This window comes from Rattus rattus, chromosome 6 (assembly GCF_011064425.1).
Source record: "Rattus rattus isolate New Zealand chromosome 6, Rrattus_CSIRO_v1, whole genome shotgun sequence".
In the NCBI taxonomy this organism is placed as follows: Eukaryota; Metazoa; Chordata; class Mammalia; order Rodentia; family Muridae; genus Rattus; species Rattus rattus.
Window position 1 is genome coordinate 154500744 of NC_046159.1, and position 16006 is coordinate 154516749.

Here is a 16006-nt window from a genome sequence, read left to right on the forward strand (position 1 = left end):
GGCTCGGCCTCCAAGTGCTAGGTTAGAGGTTGTGTGCCACCACCCCTGCTGCAGTGATCTGCTAGTACAATCCAATCATGCCGGGATCACAGACAGTATATAAAATAGAGTCAGTCTCCTCAGTGGCAGCAAGCATCACTCAGGACTAGCCAGCCGCTCCCAGTTATTAAGGGGTCTTAGAGGAATGTGATTTGCATGCTGTGTAACAGCATAAACCAAAATCCTGAGCCAGTGGATGAATACCACACTGACACAGCTCTTCAGCTGCAGATGGCTTCCATTTTACAAACCTGGCTATTACCTGCTCAAGTTGTTTCTGAACCATGCTCTGCTGCTCAGTAACATGCTTGAGCTGCTCTGCGTCCTCTTCTGGGAACTCTCGCCCTGCCTTCTTGGCCGTGCGCTGCTTGGCTGACAGGGCCTTCTTAGATTTTCTGTGCGCACCAATTTGCTCCTCGAGATACTTCTGCTGCATCTGAAGCAGCTGCTGGGTCTCCTGGAGCCACTCTTCATACTGCTTCCGCTGAGAGTCATCTAAGGAGAGAATCAAAAGTCAAGTGCGTCAATTTTCTCAATAGTCCAAGATTATTAAAAGTTATGCAAGCTCATTTGTAAGAAGACACAATTTTATTGTGAATACTTAAAAGAAAAATTGAAAACAAAATTCTAATTATTAGAGTCCTTTATAACTATGAAGTATCAGCTTCTGAAAAATTGTATTTACTCAAGAAAGCCAGAGAATGCTCAATTAAAACATTAGTTAACCTAAAGCGTGTGAGTTCTGCAACTCCAATCTTCCAAAAGAACCATCAAATTATCTAATCCATAAACCAAACTGTATATCAAGTTGTATGTGCATTTTATTAATTTAGTTGTACAGACTGAAGAGGCAAGGAAGATATATCCCACTAACATCCAGAGCATGGATTAGGTACTCATTGACCATGCTGATTTCTCTTAAGTTTATAATGTCTTCCCTACATCTTAGTAGTGGAGGAAAATGGAATAGGGAGATGAAGTCCAGAAAACTTTAAAAAGAAGCACTCTGAAGTCTACATCTTATAAAGAAAATATATTAAGTTAAAAACACTGGTAACTTCCATGAATTTTGTAATTTCTATGACTACAAGGGGAGGTGAAAGGTAACCGAACAAAGCCTTCTCATCTCTCATGGACGGCTCACGGCTCTCCCCATTGTATCTAATTTTACACTAGGATCCCTTTGTTCTCTCAGAGCACATTATTCCACTGATGCCAAGTCCCCAAAAAAGGTTATCTCATGTAGTAAAAAAAACGAGTATTCCTGTTTGACTGACTATAAGACAAAGAAAAACACAATCCTAGAAGGACATTAGCTGAAAATAACATCAATTATAACAGAATATTGTCATACATTAAGATCCAACCAAATCCAATGGGCACAATACAGCCAGAAAAAGCCAGTTGGTCATAGAAGTTTACTTATTTTTAATGCAAATATGTATTCAAATTATGATCATAATTGATGCAGGGGAATTTCAAAAGGTCAGACTTTGGGTTTGTTCCTAAACCCAGAAGTTCCAGTATATGTATGAAGGTGCAATCTAGTGCACTAAATTTGAAGGGCTTTTGTCAAGAACAGGCTTTTTCACAAGGTTTCAGAAGTTCTGCTTCTGGTAGAATGAGACCTACCGCAAGGAAAGCCTTTCTGGTTTCTGGAACCAGGAGAGCAGAGGTGAGCAAAATGAAAGATAATGGTGAAAAAAGTTAGCTAAGCAGTCTGAAGATTTCAGAAAGGTTCAGTCTGAGGGAACGTTAAATGCTATCCTGAACCACCTTGGGACCCCTAAAGGACAGCTAGAAGGGCGCAGTGGCCTCTTGCATACTTGACCTTCACACCATGCTTCAACCCAGCTTCTTTTAAACATATTCCCTGTGTTTTTCCCCATTTAGTGTCCTTATCATAGCAGACTGTCATGAAAGTAGACATGGGTTAATGCTATGGATTGGAAAGAGGCAAATCTATTTTAAAAAACAACAATGTTGAAGAAAATAGGGAAGATGGTTTTCCTGCATTAAAGTATTTATTTCTAACTAATTCTTCATGCATGGCAGAAAAAGCAGTGGAAACACATGCCTTGCTGTAAAGACGCCTAGAGGACAGCGGACTCTGACAGAGCAGGGCGCTCAGGCTCACTGTAACACGCTACACTAATTCCGAGCTTCAGAACAACACAAATAGAGTCAAACAAGCAATCCCCAGAAAACAGGTAACTTATTAGATTTATACTTACTGACAAAGCCTGGACCAAAATTTGGAGGATTAGGCCTAGAAATCTGATGTGTTATACTGCCATCCTAAAATAAGTAAAATTTACAAATATGTTTAATTCCATACTTCAAATTAAGGGGGGGAAAACTTCAAAATGAAGGAAAAAATAAAAAAGAAAAATTTTAATTTTCTAAAACATCTTTAAAGTTTCTCTTCTCTTATAAATACTCAAATAAATTAGTTGGGCAACATTTTAATATGTGAACATTAATTTTTATCTCTGAACTATATTTTCCATATTTAGTTGAATAGAAAATAATGAGTTATTCATCTGAAATATAATACTAAGGCAAACAAAATCTTATATAGTTAGGCTAAAAATCCCACCTGATCTGATGTTTTGATGATGCCTACCTGGTTTCTTTTGTCAATAAGTTCATAAATACATGATCTAGATTCACTAAACCGTACTATATAAAGAAGCTAATTATAACAAGATTAATATAGTATCCATGTAAAGGAAAATGTTGGTCTTGTGTTCTAATAACGCATTGATTTTTTCATGGTGTTTGAATAGCAGAAAATTTCACAATTTCCTGGCCAGGACCTGATAAATAGAATCTTAGAAAAAAAATCTTTACCCTGTTGATTCAAGTTCTGTTAGACTCGAGCTATGTTCAAAGCCAGAATACGGCTGGTTCAGTCTTACAGTATTGCAGGGAAGCTGATGCAACATTTGACAGAGCAGAGTAGAGGCTCAAGAACTTGTGAAAGTGCACACTGAATTCACAGTAAAGCCGAGAATTTAGAAAACTCAGCTTCCCAGTATATCAAAGGGTATTTATGCTCTTAATAGGGAAAAGAATAAATTATCTTTATAATAAAAATAACTGATAAACTGGTAGAGTATAAGATAACTCCAAGGCACACAGAACAATCCTCCCACACCAGGCAAATACATTGTTTTAAAAATCAACATAGAAAATAGCACATGAAAAGAGTTACTGTTTCTAGATTTCATAACGTGATCATAGCATCAATGTTTAAACTCTGAGTTGACTGCAGATGCTCAGTATTCAAAAAGGCAGTCATCTCAAGGAATAATTATATCTATAGGATGAATACAGACACTATCCCCTAATGTTTCCAACAGTTTTACACTTTAAATGTGATGGAATAATTCCAATTAGCAGGATATGAAATGTCTTTCCTGAAGCCAGAAGCCCAAAGCACTTAGCCTCCTTCCAAGTGACTTTCTATCATTAACGTGTGCAGGTCCTTGGCAGAAATCCCAGGTTTTAAATCTTTATTTTACACAGCAACAGCACATCTTTCTTTCACTGTGTTGCCAGAAGGTCTGCTCCTATTACTCTCTAGGAGGGGCTTCACTATGATTTGGGTTTGGTAAGACATATAGGTCGGCGTGTCTTCCCTAACCCAGCAATTCGAGCAGCATTACCTGGGCTACAGCTTGTGGCATTAGGGTCTGGCCTTCACTGGTTTGCACTCCAGCCATGGATGGACCCATGAAGGGGAATCTGTCGAGGAAAGCACACAGTATCACCTGATGAGCTCACCACAAGTTGCACAGGTACTTAATGCTCTCTTCCAGGAGAAGTCTGACAACCACCTTCTGGGTACGGCCACAGATCTCTTCTCACTATGCACTCAGCACCTTCTGATTACTGTGGATGACCACTCAGAATGGTTAGGCAGCTATCTTCATGGGGACCAGTAAGGCTGCATAAAAAGTCAGCCAAACATTTGCAGAGTTTGGGCCCTCATAGGTTTCACAAAAATATTTTTATGATACAATTATAGTGAAAATCTAGCTTCAATATGCAAACTAAGAAATTTTTTCCTAGTTGCAATCTTTATTAAAAATGTACAGGGGGTTGGGGATTTAGCTCAGTGGTAGAGTGCTTGCCTAGCAAGGGCAAGGCCCTGGGTTCGGTCCCCAGCTCCGAAAAGAAAAGAAAAGAAAAGAAAAGAAAAAAAAAAAAGAACAGATAGTTCCTCCTGTCTAAAGGAAATGCAGGGACAAAGAGTGGAGCAGGTGAAGGAAAGGCCATCCAGAGACTGCCCCACCTAGGGATCCATCCCATATACAGTCACCAAACCCAGATACTGTTGCAGACACCAAGTGCTTGCTGACAGGAACGCAGTGTAGCTATCCCCTGAGAAGCTGTGCCAGAGCCTGACCAATATAGATGTGGATGCATGCAGCCAAACATCGGACTGAGCGCGGGGATCCCAGGGGAGTTAGAGCAAGGAGTGAAGTTGCTGAAGGGGTTTGAATCCCACCAACCAAGCAGAACCCACAAAGCACCCAGGAACTAAACAACCAACCACAGAGTACACATGGAGCAATCCATGGCTACAGCTGGGTATATAGCAGAGGTATATGGTCTTATCTGGCATCAATGGGAGAAGGAGAGGCCCTTGGTCCTGTGGAGGCTGGATGCTACAGTGTAGGGAAATGTTAGGGCGCTGAGGCAGGAGTGGGTGGGTGGGGGAGCACCCTCATAGAGGCAGGGGGAGGAGGAGAGTATAGGGGGCTTGTGGAGGAGAAACCAGGAAAGGGGAATAACATCTGAAATGTAAATAAGTAACTAGTAAAAAATAGAAGAAAATGAACAGCTAGACTAAGCTTGGTGGTTCCCAAGAAAACGAGAGGAAAAGATGCTATAAGTTCAGGGCCAGTCTGAGCTATATAAGAGTTTCAAGCCAACTTGGGCTACAGAGGGTGCTACTTAGCTCTTTTATAGTCTAAAACAAAAGAAGTACCTCAAATAATTTCACAGTTCTTGTATGTATTTGAATATAATGATTAAACCAAATTAGAAAAAATAAAGCTAGTGACTAACCTCTAGTTAAATCCATTTGGTGAAACCTTATTTATTCTAATTAAACCAATAACTGGATAGGACCATTATGGCTTATTTGAAAGCATGTCTGTCTTATTAAGTCACTGAATGCTTTAACATATTAAAATATAAATAGAAGACAACTTCAAATTAGATCCAAATATATTATAAAGAAGCACTTAAGTGTTGTTGAGTGTTTATTTGTGATCTGTTTTTCAGAAGTCTGATTCATGTATCTCCTTTCTCTATACTACAGTTCTGGCACAGAATAATCTCAATCTGATTATCACTTGCTGTCTGCATCATCATCTAACACACCACATGACTCTCAGAAGGGACTACCTTATTTCTGCAAAACCCTTAGAATGGTCCCCAGTACACTTCCCACACAGCTGACAAAGCACTACAAGTCTAACAGGCACTGATACAATTGTGTTGACCACATATAGGACACTCAGAGTTCTGACTCTGAGGCCCATGTTTTAAATTAAGGCTCAAACAAAATCTAGCATTTCCTTGACTCTGAGTATCAAGTTAAAACACAGTATTATTTATTAGCAATACTATACTCTCACCAGTAGGAAACATGATATTCCTGTCAAGTGTTGCACACTCAAAATAGGTCATGGCCAATCTTTATCTTGTTATAAAATTCAAAGCTAAGTTTGTTAATGTATTGACACATATATATCATGAATATAATCAGAGATTATTAACTATGTTATAAATGTGGTCTATTCCTTTTTCAATTTGTATTTTTATTATGTATATATCTGAGAAAAATTTCAAAGGTTTCAAGGGCAAAAAGGCTTATGCCATATAAAGTTACCTGAGAGAGAACAGTGCTAATAAATCCAGCTCGGAAGTAAAAATCTTTACAAACCACTATCTCTACTTCGAGCTCAAAAATGCATCTTATTCATACTCAATGTATTACACAGTTCCCTAAAGCATATGTCTATATCTTCAATCTATACAAACTCCATATTCAATTCTATGATCAATTATACTCCCTTTTATAATTCTTCAACAAGATCATTAACAATAAATTGAGGATCTGATTACTGTTCTGACAAAAATCAGAAACAGCAATACAACTAAAGAATCATTCAAGGTACTTGTCAAAAATACAGGCATTCAGACACCATTCCTAGAAAATGCCATTCAGAAGTCTGTAGGAAGGGAAAGAAAGTGCATGTAAAAGGGTAGTGGTGGGTGCACGCAAACGATTCTCAACGATCAGGATCAAGAAGCACTGCCCTGTGGCACAGACCACTGCAGCGTAACAAGCATTCGATCTAAACCCCTGAATGGACAATTTCCACTTTCTGTTATGTTAAAACTATGTAAATACCCCAATCCCAGTATCCAAATGTCCATAAATTGCTGTTTTCCCTTCTCTAATTCAAAGCCATCTATGGAATATTTCATTTTAGAGCTGAATTAATATTTTCCTTAACCACAGAATTTCTTGAAGGAAAATCTTAGTGCTAACACATTTTTAAATTAAACAAACAAAAACAAAAACAGTCTGGCTTTCCTCAATGACCAAGTCAGTCTTCCTAATGTTTGCGTGGTATTTTACAGTTCATTCTCCCTGAGTGGAAATACCCTAAATCCAGATGAATTTAAATCTCTTTACACGGGAAAGGTAGGCTTTTGAGTTTGAGGCACTCTAAAGAAGCACATCCCACGCCCAGGAAGGAAGAGAACATTTACCTACCTGCTCATCACCATTGGCGGCATGCCCAGGCTGTTCTGTGCCATCACTTTATTTATGCCTTTAAGGGCTACCATTTTCGCTTTCATTATAGGATCTGTTATTGCATCGAAATCTAAAGAAGAAATGTATTTTGACATTACTCAAGTTCATGGTTCAAGATACACAAAGTGGTAAACTTAAGTATCACAATAATTGCATAGTTTATAAACTCTTATACCTTATTATTTAATAATCATTATATGTTTCTACACTACATAGGGGAATCTAGAAATGGTAACACCCTAACTTAGCTGAATTTCAGATGTCTACAACTGACGCATACTTTAATATATTAGTCTTTCAGAAAAAAGAACAAGTCTGTAAGTCATTGGTGATCATAACAATGATGTTCAGCAATGAGTTCCCGTTGGTTCCAACCTGTACACTGCCAATTAGAATGATATTTTTTTAGTAATGCAATAAAAGGAATGAGAGTTTGCAGTTATTTCCAATACTAAAGAATTCCACTAAATTAGTTATCATTTTTTTAAAGGAAAGAAAAAGATTACAACTATGTCCAGGCTAAAACTACAAATAAAAGTACGAAGAGGGTACTGAGTGTCTCTTTGCATGTGAGTGGAACAGAGTCATATATTGGAGTCTGCACCACATGCTGACACAATGCTTTTGTTATTGATGTTTAGAAAAAAGTATTCTCAGATATATGCCTGCTGACTTTTAATTCTTCTAGGCAAGGCACTGAAGTGTTGGGCTGCATGGACTTGTATTTTTATTAAAAATAGTAAACCAAGAAAAATAAGTTGAAAGAACCATCTGTGGAGTATAAAAAACCAAATCACAAAAACCCTTTACCAACACTTGTACACAAAAGAACAAGAAGTTTTATTTCTATCATAATTTCCTTACATTTATTTTCTTATGACAATTGGCAGATAAAACTAAAACCACCATTAACACAAGCCAAACTGAATGAGGTAACAATTCAAGGTTATCTTCATTTTTACTGACCTGGAAGAAATCTAAAATTTCTGTCTTCAGTTAGTTTAAAGACCCGAGAAGATAGAAAATTCTCAGATTACACTGATTCCAAATGTAATCTCAACAATGAGTATTTACAAGCATGCTGCATGTACTCAAATGCCCCAGTAAGTTATTTTGAGACAGAAGGAATTTCCTACCAATGTTAGGGAAGAATGGTTCTGACCGCTGACGAATCATAGCTTGCATTTGTCTTTGCTGCTGCTGCTCCTGCCTCTCTTGATCCAAAAGATCTTGTAGAAGCAGAGGCTGTTCCTCTAGAAGGAGGGGCCTCTCTCTGCTCTGCTGGGCTAATGTTTGAGGCATCATTAGCTGCTGTGGTCCAGGCATGCCACTGGTGCTGGACTGATTTGTGAGAGGCACAGTTTGATTCGTAGGTTTCCCTGTCCCTAAATGGTTCACTGATGACTGACCCTGAAGGAATCCTGGATTTACTGGCACACCCTGAGAAAATGCATGGTTTACCCTAGGGACCACTGTTACATTAGAATTCATGGTATTATCTAAGAGAGGGCCAGGTGGTATTAAAGTAGGAGGCAAACTTGACCCATGAGTAGATGGTGAGATGGGCAGAGTTGGTGGGGAAGACACTGAAGGCCTAATGTCAGAGCTATCACACTTTTCATTCGAGAGTAAACTCGAGAGAACTGGAGTCGATCCTGTTATGTCACAAGAGTTCATCACGTCTTGAGTAGGCAGAGGAGTGGACTCTTGAATGGCACAGACACCAGGAGCTGCATTCTCCCGGTTATTTCTTTTCTCAAGCATCTCTTGATCAGCAGTCAGCAGAGAAGGCTTTCCTCGGTCACTGTGACTGGTCTGAGCAGAAGCCTGTGAGCACACTGTCTCGGCATCTCCTCTGCTGTCATCGCAGTTTTTAATGTCACTCTCTGGTTCTTCTTTAGAGTGGGGAGACAGGGCTTCTGTCTTTATCTCACTGATACCACTGGATTTTTTCTGTGGCAAGTCCTTATCTTCAAGAACCATAGTTTTGTCTCCTTGATCCCTTATTTTGGGTTCAACAGATACACACTGATTATCTAGCTTATCATCAATTGGAACATTAAGGTCTAATTCCTCATTGAACATGCTTTTTTTATCCCCTAAGTCAAGTTCTGGATCTGTGTACGCTATGATATCAAATTCATCTGACCTTAAGAGGTCATCCAGGTTAGGGTCATTGGTTTCCAAATTATCTAAAGTGTCCAGGTCATCACCCTTGCCATCCTCTGTGTCTAAATTTAAATTTTCTAGATCTTCATCATCCAAATCTTTGACTTCGACTCCCTCAAGATCTTTGACATCCAGTTCTTTCACAGAAGGATCATCAGAGTCTAGTTTTTCCTCCAGACCATCAGAAGACTGACCAGCTATCTCTAAGTTATCTGGGGGTGTTTCAGTTGGGGTAGATGTTGACAAAGGAGCCTCAGAAAATTCACCACTTAAAGGATGAGTTAGGGGCCTCATGACAATAGAAGATTGGTGGGCAGGATGACCTTGCTCTGGCTGAGAAGGTGGGACCTGCTCTAAATTTGCATGCACAGGTAGCTGATTAGGTAGACACTGGGGAGGTTGTCTTATGGGGTCTGTGTGTCTAGGTCCAGGAAAGTCAGGTCTGGGAAGGAAATTTCCATGTCTGGGATGAGAAGGTGACTCCATAGCACTGCCAGGAGAAGCAGCAAATGGCAACCGTGACCTTCCATCTGGAGCTCTGTGCCTCAGCTCAATAAAAGCTTGGCCTAGTATATTATGCTGCTGAACTGGCAGACCCTGTGGTGGGAAATGCTGAGGAAGCCCAACTGGATTATTTATTGGTGGGTTATTTGAAGGTCTAGGCATTTCCATAGACATTGGTCTTCTTATGTTTGGAGGAATTCCAGATCCTTGTATTTGCTGAGGCACATGGAAACGATCTTGGCTTGGCATGGGACCATGGCTAGCTCCTGGAAATCCAACTCTAAAAGCCAAAAAACAAACAAAACCCAAATAATTAAGAATGATAATCAATTTAGAAATAAAGAAAAAATAAAGAAAAAGAAGTTTTAAGTTAGTCTACAGATTAAAAAATACTGTTGCTAAGCCCAATGACAGTGAAAATGTAAGATACTCTGACAGGAGTTAGAAGTTGATCAAAACACATTTTACACACACACACACACACACACACACGCACACACTTTAATTTTTTTTTTAAATAGACGAAACTAGGATAGTGGGATGGCTCAATGGGTAAAAATGTTTGCCCTGTAAATGATCTGAGTATGACTCCTAGAACACATAAAGGAGAGAATTAATTCCACAAAGTTGGTCTCTGGCTACCTATCACATGTGACTTATGGCTCACACACAGAATAACAGACAGACACTGGACAGGTGGCTCAGTCACTAAGGACTTTTATGAACAAGCATATACACACATGCACACAGGCCAAGCACAGTAGTGATGCCCATAATCCTGGAGGGGTGAGGGGAGGATTCCAGAGCATCCTTAGGATTGACTGGAAAGCTAGTCTTGCCACACCAGTAAGATCCAGGTTGAAGGAGAGACCTTATTCTCAACACTATAAGGGAAAGAACAATGGAAGACACACGGTATCTACCTCTTAGTTCCCCATGCACATTTACATATACATCCTACACAGACACACATACACTTCTTAAAATACACAAAACAGCAACGAGTGTAAACTACAACTAAGGTAGAATTAAAAAAGGGAAGGAAAGAATATACCAGACATAAGATTAAATTATGTGTCCTCTAAAAAAGCCCATGTTAAGGAGCTCTCTCCTTACAATAGTGTGTATTGGTCATACATGTTGACTCATTCTACAACTCAATTGTGTCACTCAATCTCTAAAAGGAGATACCTCTCTAATCTGCAACTCTCTACAGACATCCTACAATTTAACTAAAAGAATAAAATGCAACATTATCGTCCATCATATCACAACAAGTGTCACTAGGCGTCAGCTGCGACATTTGGAAGCTGGCGTGACACGCTACATTATTAGGATTATCAGTCACTCTGTAAACACTTACAACGTCTGTCAAGAGTTCTTAGAGGAAAGAAGTCCACGATCTCTCCTGAGCTAAAAACTATGATGACTGTATCTCATAGTAATAAAAAAGTAGAAAACCACTTCTTGCCAAATACTAATGTTTTTTTTGTCCAGTTCCTTCTTCCAATATCAACCTAAATCTAGCAGAAAATGAAAAGCATTACCTAAATCCATGCGGTCTCATCCCCACACCAGCAACCTCAGGAGGATAGGGTCCACGCTGATCTTTGGGGAAAACTGCATATCTAGGTCCTAGTGGGGGGATAACAGGTGATCGAGTGTTCCCAGGATAGGGAGGTGGAGGTCGGGTGAAAGCCTGGTTGATGCTCTCTGGCTGCCAGTGTGGAAGGGGCAGAGGGTGAGGTACTGCGGCTGTGTCCTGAGGCCCCTTCTCCTGGCGACTAGCAATCCTCTTCTGCTGCTGTTGCTGGAGAATGATTTCACGCAGCTTCTGCCGCTAAATGGAAAGAAACAATTGCTGGAATTTATAAGCAAACATTTTATAAATTCTTAACATTTCCATTATGAGACTACATAAACATTTAAAATTTCAAAATGTTTTAAAGCTTCATTTAACTACTGAACGAACACACACACACACACACACACACACACACACACACACACACACACACACACACACCAAAAAAATTACAACGAAAATTGGTGATTTGGGTGTTTTTCCCCATGGCCGAATAAACCACCATTAAAGTAAGAGTTTTTATATTTAAAGATCTGCCAACAAATTCATGAAGAATAAAATTAGATCCAGGTTAAATCTAATTTAAGTAGTGTTGATTTTACCATTTTTACTTTTTCCTTGTATTTAATAAACTGTACAGAATAACTTTAATGTATGTGTAAAGTACATTACCATTTGACTTAATGAGGAGCTTCCACAGATAATATATTTAAACCATCTGAAAATGCTGTAGCATTTACCTGTCTCAATTTCTCGGTGTCAGCTTGAGACATGTTCACGGTGCTCTGTGTGTCAGTTCCTCCTGAGGTTGGCACGGGTCCAGGAAGCTGGGAGACACTGGAAAATTGCTGTCCTTGGGAGCTTACAGGAAGGTTTGAAGATGTGCTAAAGTTTCCCTCTGATCCAGGAACTGGACGGTCAACAAGATCGTGGACAACTTGACTAGCCCCGAAAGACTCAGAATGTGGCCTGGGAGTCATTGGAGGCTGATCGTACGGATCACGAACACCAGATGGGGAAGCATGACTGAATGTGTCTGTAAGGCCAGGCCCAGCTGGTCTGGGAGTCTGGGAACATGTATCAGGTGGCCTTATTAAAGGGCCAGGTAAACCTGGTACTCGGTTTTGTGCTGCTTGCAAAAAAGGATCCTGGTTTGGCATGAGGGCTGGTCTTGCACTAGAGGACCGAGTAAAACCCTCTGAAGTCCTTGGCCTTGGTGCTGCTGGTGGCTGAGAATAGGGAACAGAAATTCCAGATCTCGGCGGCCCAAGATGATGAGTATATGGATCAGTGTGTCTCTGACTTGCCACAGACGTAACAAACATATCTGTCTGTGGAGAAGGCCTAGGGGTAGGTGGCTGCTGACTATATGGGTCAATAGTGTTAGGCCGGGGAGTACCAGGAGGTTGGGAATAAGGATCTTGATTGGATCGAGCTGTTCCTGAGGTTTGGGAGTAAGATTCTATAACAGGACGTGGAGTTCCTGGGGGTTGTGAATATGGGTCCTGAGATGCTGACCTTGATATGGTTCCAGGCTGAGAAAAAGCCCTTGAAGAGTGAGTATAAGATTCACCCATAGCTGGGTGTGGAGTTAGGGGAGGCTGGCTATATGGATCATTTGACTGATTATGAGAAAAATTATCTACTGGCCTTGGTGTCAAGGCAGGCCTTTCATAAGGGTCAACAGAGAGTCGCCTTGATGCCTGTGACAAAGATCCATATGGATCCTGAGATGGAGGAGGGTGCAGTGGGGTCTTAAACGGCCCATTACCCAGTGGGGCAGGTGTCAATGATGGTCCTGCGTATGGATCGGGTAGCCGTTGCCTCTGAAAGGCATCTGTTCTAGGAGAAGGTTTGGTAAAGTGATCACTGGCTCCAGCTGCAAGAGGACCTTTTGTACTTTGTTCTGAAATCACAGGGGACCGAGGAAGGCTAAAAGGTTTGGGAAACTGATCTGTCATCATTGGCCTAGGTGTATCTGGAGGCTTTGCATAGGGGTCACTGTTTGTCATGGAGGAAGCACATAAGTCTCTGGCTGGGGATGGCCTTGTGGCTGATGTTTCATTCATATGAATGGGCCTAGGTACTGAAGATAAAGGCACACAGTTTTCCACTGGTGTAACAGAATTTCTTCTTGGAAAACTATGGCCAACAGGAGGCGGTCTAGGAGTACCAACCATTTTTGCATAAGGATCCACTGGAGAGGGCGGTCTGGAGTGGGATGATCCAGGTGAGAACATCTGTGGAGAAGGTGGCTGAGAATTCTGGGACTGAGACAGACTTTCCTGATTAGGTATACGGGATGGGGTTGAAGGAGGGGGTGGAGGTTGTGGTTTGACGAACACATCATCTGAAGGTATGGAAGCAGGGGCACTGGGGAGGTGTTTGGAGAACAGGTCTTTATGGAATGTCTGTGCAGGAGACACATTCCCATTGCCAGTCTGAGGTGTCAAGGGACTCTGTGCTCCACTACTTGGAGTATCTGAACCAGGTGCTACTAGAAGGTGCTGAGAAGCAAGTTGTTGTTGTTGTTGTTGTTGTTGCTGTTGTTGCTGCTGTTGTTGCTGCTGCTGCTGCTGCTGTTCATTCTTCACTTGTTCCAGCTTCTGTGTGGCTTCAATTTTAGCTTGCTGCTTACTTTTCTGACGCATTTGCTGTTAAGGAAAAAGCACACAAATCACAGAAAGAAGACAGCACAAAGTTCATCATCTGATGTCAGTAACTAGCAGACTGCTTCCTAGTAGATAAATTACTAGGAAAAGGATTATCATAATAGTGTGCCCTATTTAGTCCTATAGCAGTATATTATATATATTTCGGCAAGTATCTACAACCAATTTGAAAATATAACCAAAAAGAGAAATCTATTTTTAACATTTTTCAAGTTCTATTAAAAATTATAATCTGAAATGACATAACTACCTCACTTACTTAAAAATCAAAAATGTGGGGCTATAGAGATGGCTCAGTGGTTAAGAGCACTATCTGTTCTTCCAGAGGTCCTGAGTTCAATTCCCAGCAACCACAAGGTAGCTCAAAACCATCTGTAATGGAATCTTATGCCCTCTTCTGGTGTGTCTGAAGACAATGACAGTGTACATTGTACTTACATAAAACAAATAAATATTTAAAAAACAATCAAAAATGCAATTTAAAAAGCAAATTATTCAAGATGAGACTATGTGCACTGTTCAGTGGGGTATGGCCACAGACAAGAGCAATTAGACAACAAAAGGAGATCAAAGAAAAACAAATGGAAAGAAGATAGTATACATAAGTGACCTCAAAAATCCCAAAAGAGAACTCCTACAGCTGATAAACAACTTCAGAAAAGAGAGTGGATATAAAATTAATTCAAATAAACCAGTAGCCTTCCTTTATACAATTAATAAACAGGGTGAGAGGGAAATTAGGGAAGCAATATCTTTCACAATATAGCCACAAATAATATAAAATATCTTGGTGTAATTCTTTATCAAGCAAGTAAAATATCTGTATAACTTCAAACCCTTGAAGAAAGAAATTGAGGACTTCAGAAGATGGAAAGATCTCCCATGCTCATGGATCAACAGGATTAACATAGTGAAAATGGCCATCTTACCAAAAGCAATCTACAGATTTAATGCAATTCCCATCAAAATTCCAACACAATTCTTCACAGATATGGAAAGAGCAATTCTCAACTTCATATGGAAAAAAAAACAAACAAACCATGATAGCCATTCCAGGGGGAATCATCATCCCTGACCTCAAGCTGTACTGCAAAGCAATAGATATAAAAAAAAAAAAAAGAGACAGAAAGTCCAATCAATGGAATCAAATGGGAACCCAGAAATAAACCCACACATCTATCTATGGACACTTGATCTTTGAGAAACACACACAGCCAAAAACAAATAGTGGAGGAAAGACAGCATCTTCAATAAAAGTTGCTGGTCCAACTGGTGATCTGAAAATAGATCCATATTTATCACCTTGCACACAGCTCAAGTCCAAGAGGATAAAAAACCTCAGGCAAAAGCCAGAAATACTGAGTCTAATAGAAAAGAACACAGGAAAGGGCCTCGAACTCATTGGCACAGGGAGAAATTTCCTGAACAGAACTCCAATGCCTCAGGCTCTAAGATCAATAATTGATACATAGGATCTCATGAACCTGAAAAGCTTCGGTAAGGCTAAGGACACTGTTGAAAGGACAAATCAGCAACCTACATATTGGGGAAAATTCTCCACTAACTTTACATCCAATAGAGGGCCAATATTCAAAATATATAAGAACTCAAGAAGTTAACTTCCAAAAAAAGAAAAAAGGAAAGAAAAAAAGTAACCCAATTAAAAAATGGAGTACAGAGTTCAACAGAGAATTCACAAGAGAAGAATCTTGAATGGCCATCGAGACGCACTTAAAGAAATGTTCAAAGGCCTTAGTCATCAGAGAAACGAAAATCAAAATGACCCTGAGATTTTACTTCACAACAATCAGCATGGCTAAGATAAAAAACCTCAGGAGATAGCAGATGCTAGTGAGGCTATGGAGAAAGAGGAACACACCTCTACTGCTGGTGGGAGTGCAAGCTGGGACAACCATTCTGGAAATCAATCTGGCACTTCCTCAGAAAATAGTTTTACCTGAAGATCCACCGATACCACTCCTGGTTGTATACCCAAAAGATGCCCACCATGCCACCGGGGCACATGTTCATAGCAGCCTTATTTGTAATAGCCAGAAGTTGGAAACTAGATGTCCCTCAACCAAAGAATGAATACAGAAAACGTGGTTAATTTATACAACGGAATATTACTCAGCTATTAAAAATGAGACATCATGAATTTTACAGCCAAATAGATGGAACTAGAAAATACTA

At 40.0% G+C, this 16006-nt stretch overlaps 2 protein-coding genes across 2 annotated transcripts in view; both read right to left on the minus strand.

Annotated features, from left to right (window-relative positions):
- LOC116904494 (histone-lysine N-methyltransferase 2C) overlaps positions 1-16006 on the minus strand; it is a 162713-nt gene that overhangs the window by 30482 nt on the left and 116225 nt on the right. The window contains exons 34-38 of the mRNA XM_032907291.1: positions 13630-13795; positions 6842-6953; positions 3711-3789; positions 2274-2337; positions 302-534 (exon numbers count right to left, since the gene is read on the minus strand). Coding sequence (XP_032763182.1) covers positions 302-534; positions 2274-2337; positions 3711-3789; positions 6842-6953; positions 13630-13795 — 654 coding nt within the window. The remainder of the gene's footprint in view (positions 1-301; positions 535-2273; positions 2338-3710; positions 3790-6841; positions 6954-13629; positions 13796-16006) is intronic.
- On the minus strand, positions 7703-12943 carry LOC116904226 (histone-lysine N-methyltransferase 2C-like). Its single transcript, XM_032907164.1, has 3 exons — positions 11882-12943; positions 11104-11396; positions 7703-9836 (listed from the first exon to the last, which is right to left on the minus strand). The coding sequence occupies exons 1-3, from the start codon at positions 12716-12718 to the stop codon at positions 7940-7942; spliced, it is 3027 nt and encodes a 1008-aa protein (XP_032763055.1). The 5' UTR covers positions 12719-12943; the 3' UTR covers positions 7703-7939.

Coding starts and splice junctions, on each gene's coding strand:
- LOC116904226 (XM_032907164.1), bottom strand. CDS start 12,718: ATGGGTGAATCTTATACTCACTCTTCAAGGGCTTTTTCTCAGCCTGGA. Junction 11,397..11,881: donor ACACCGAGAAATTGAGACAG/GTAAATGCTACA, acceptor CTTTCCATTTAG/CGGCAGAAGCTGCGTGAAAT. Junction 9,837..11,103: donor ATGAGACCGCATGGATTTAG/GTAATGCTTTTC, acceptor TTTGGCTTTTAG/AGTTGGATTTCCAGGAGCTA.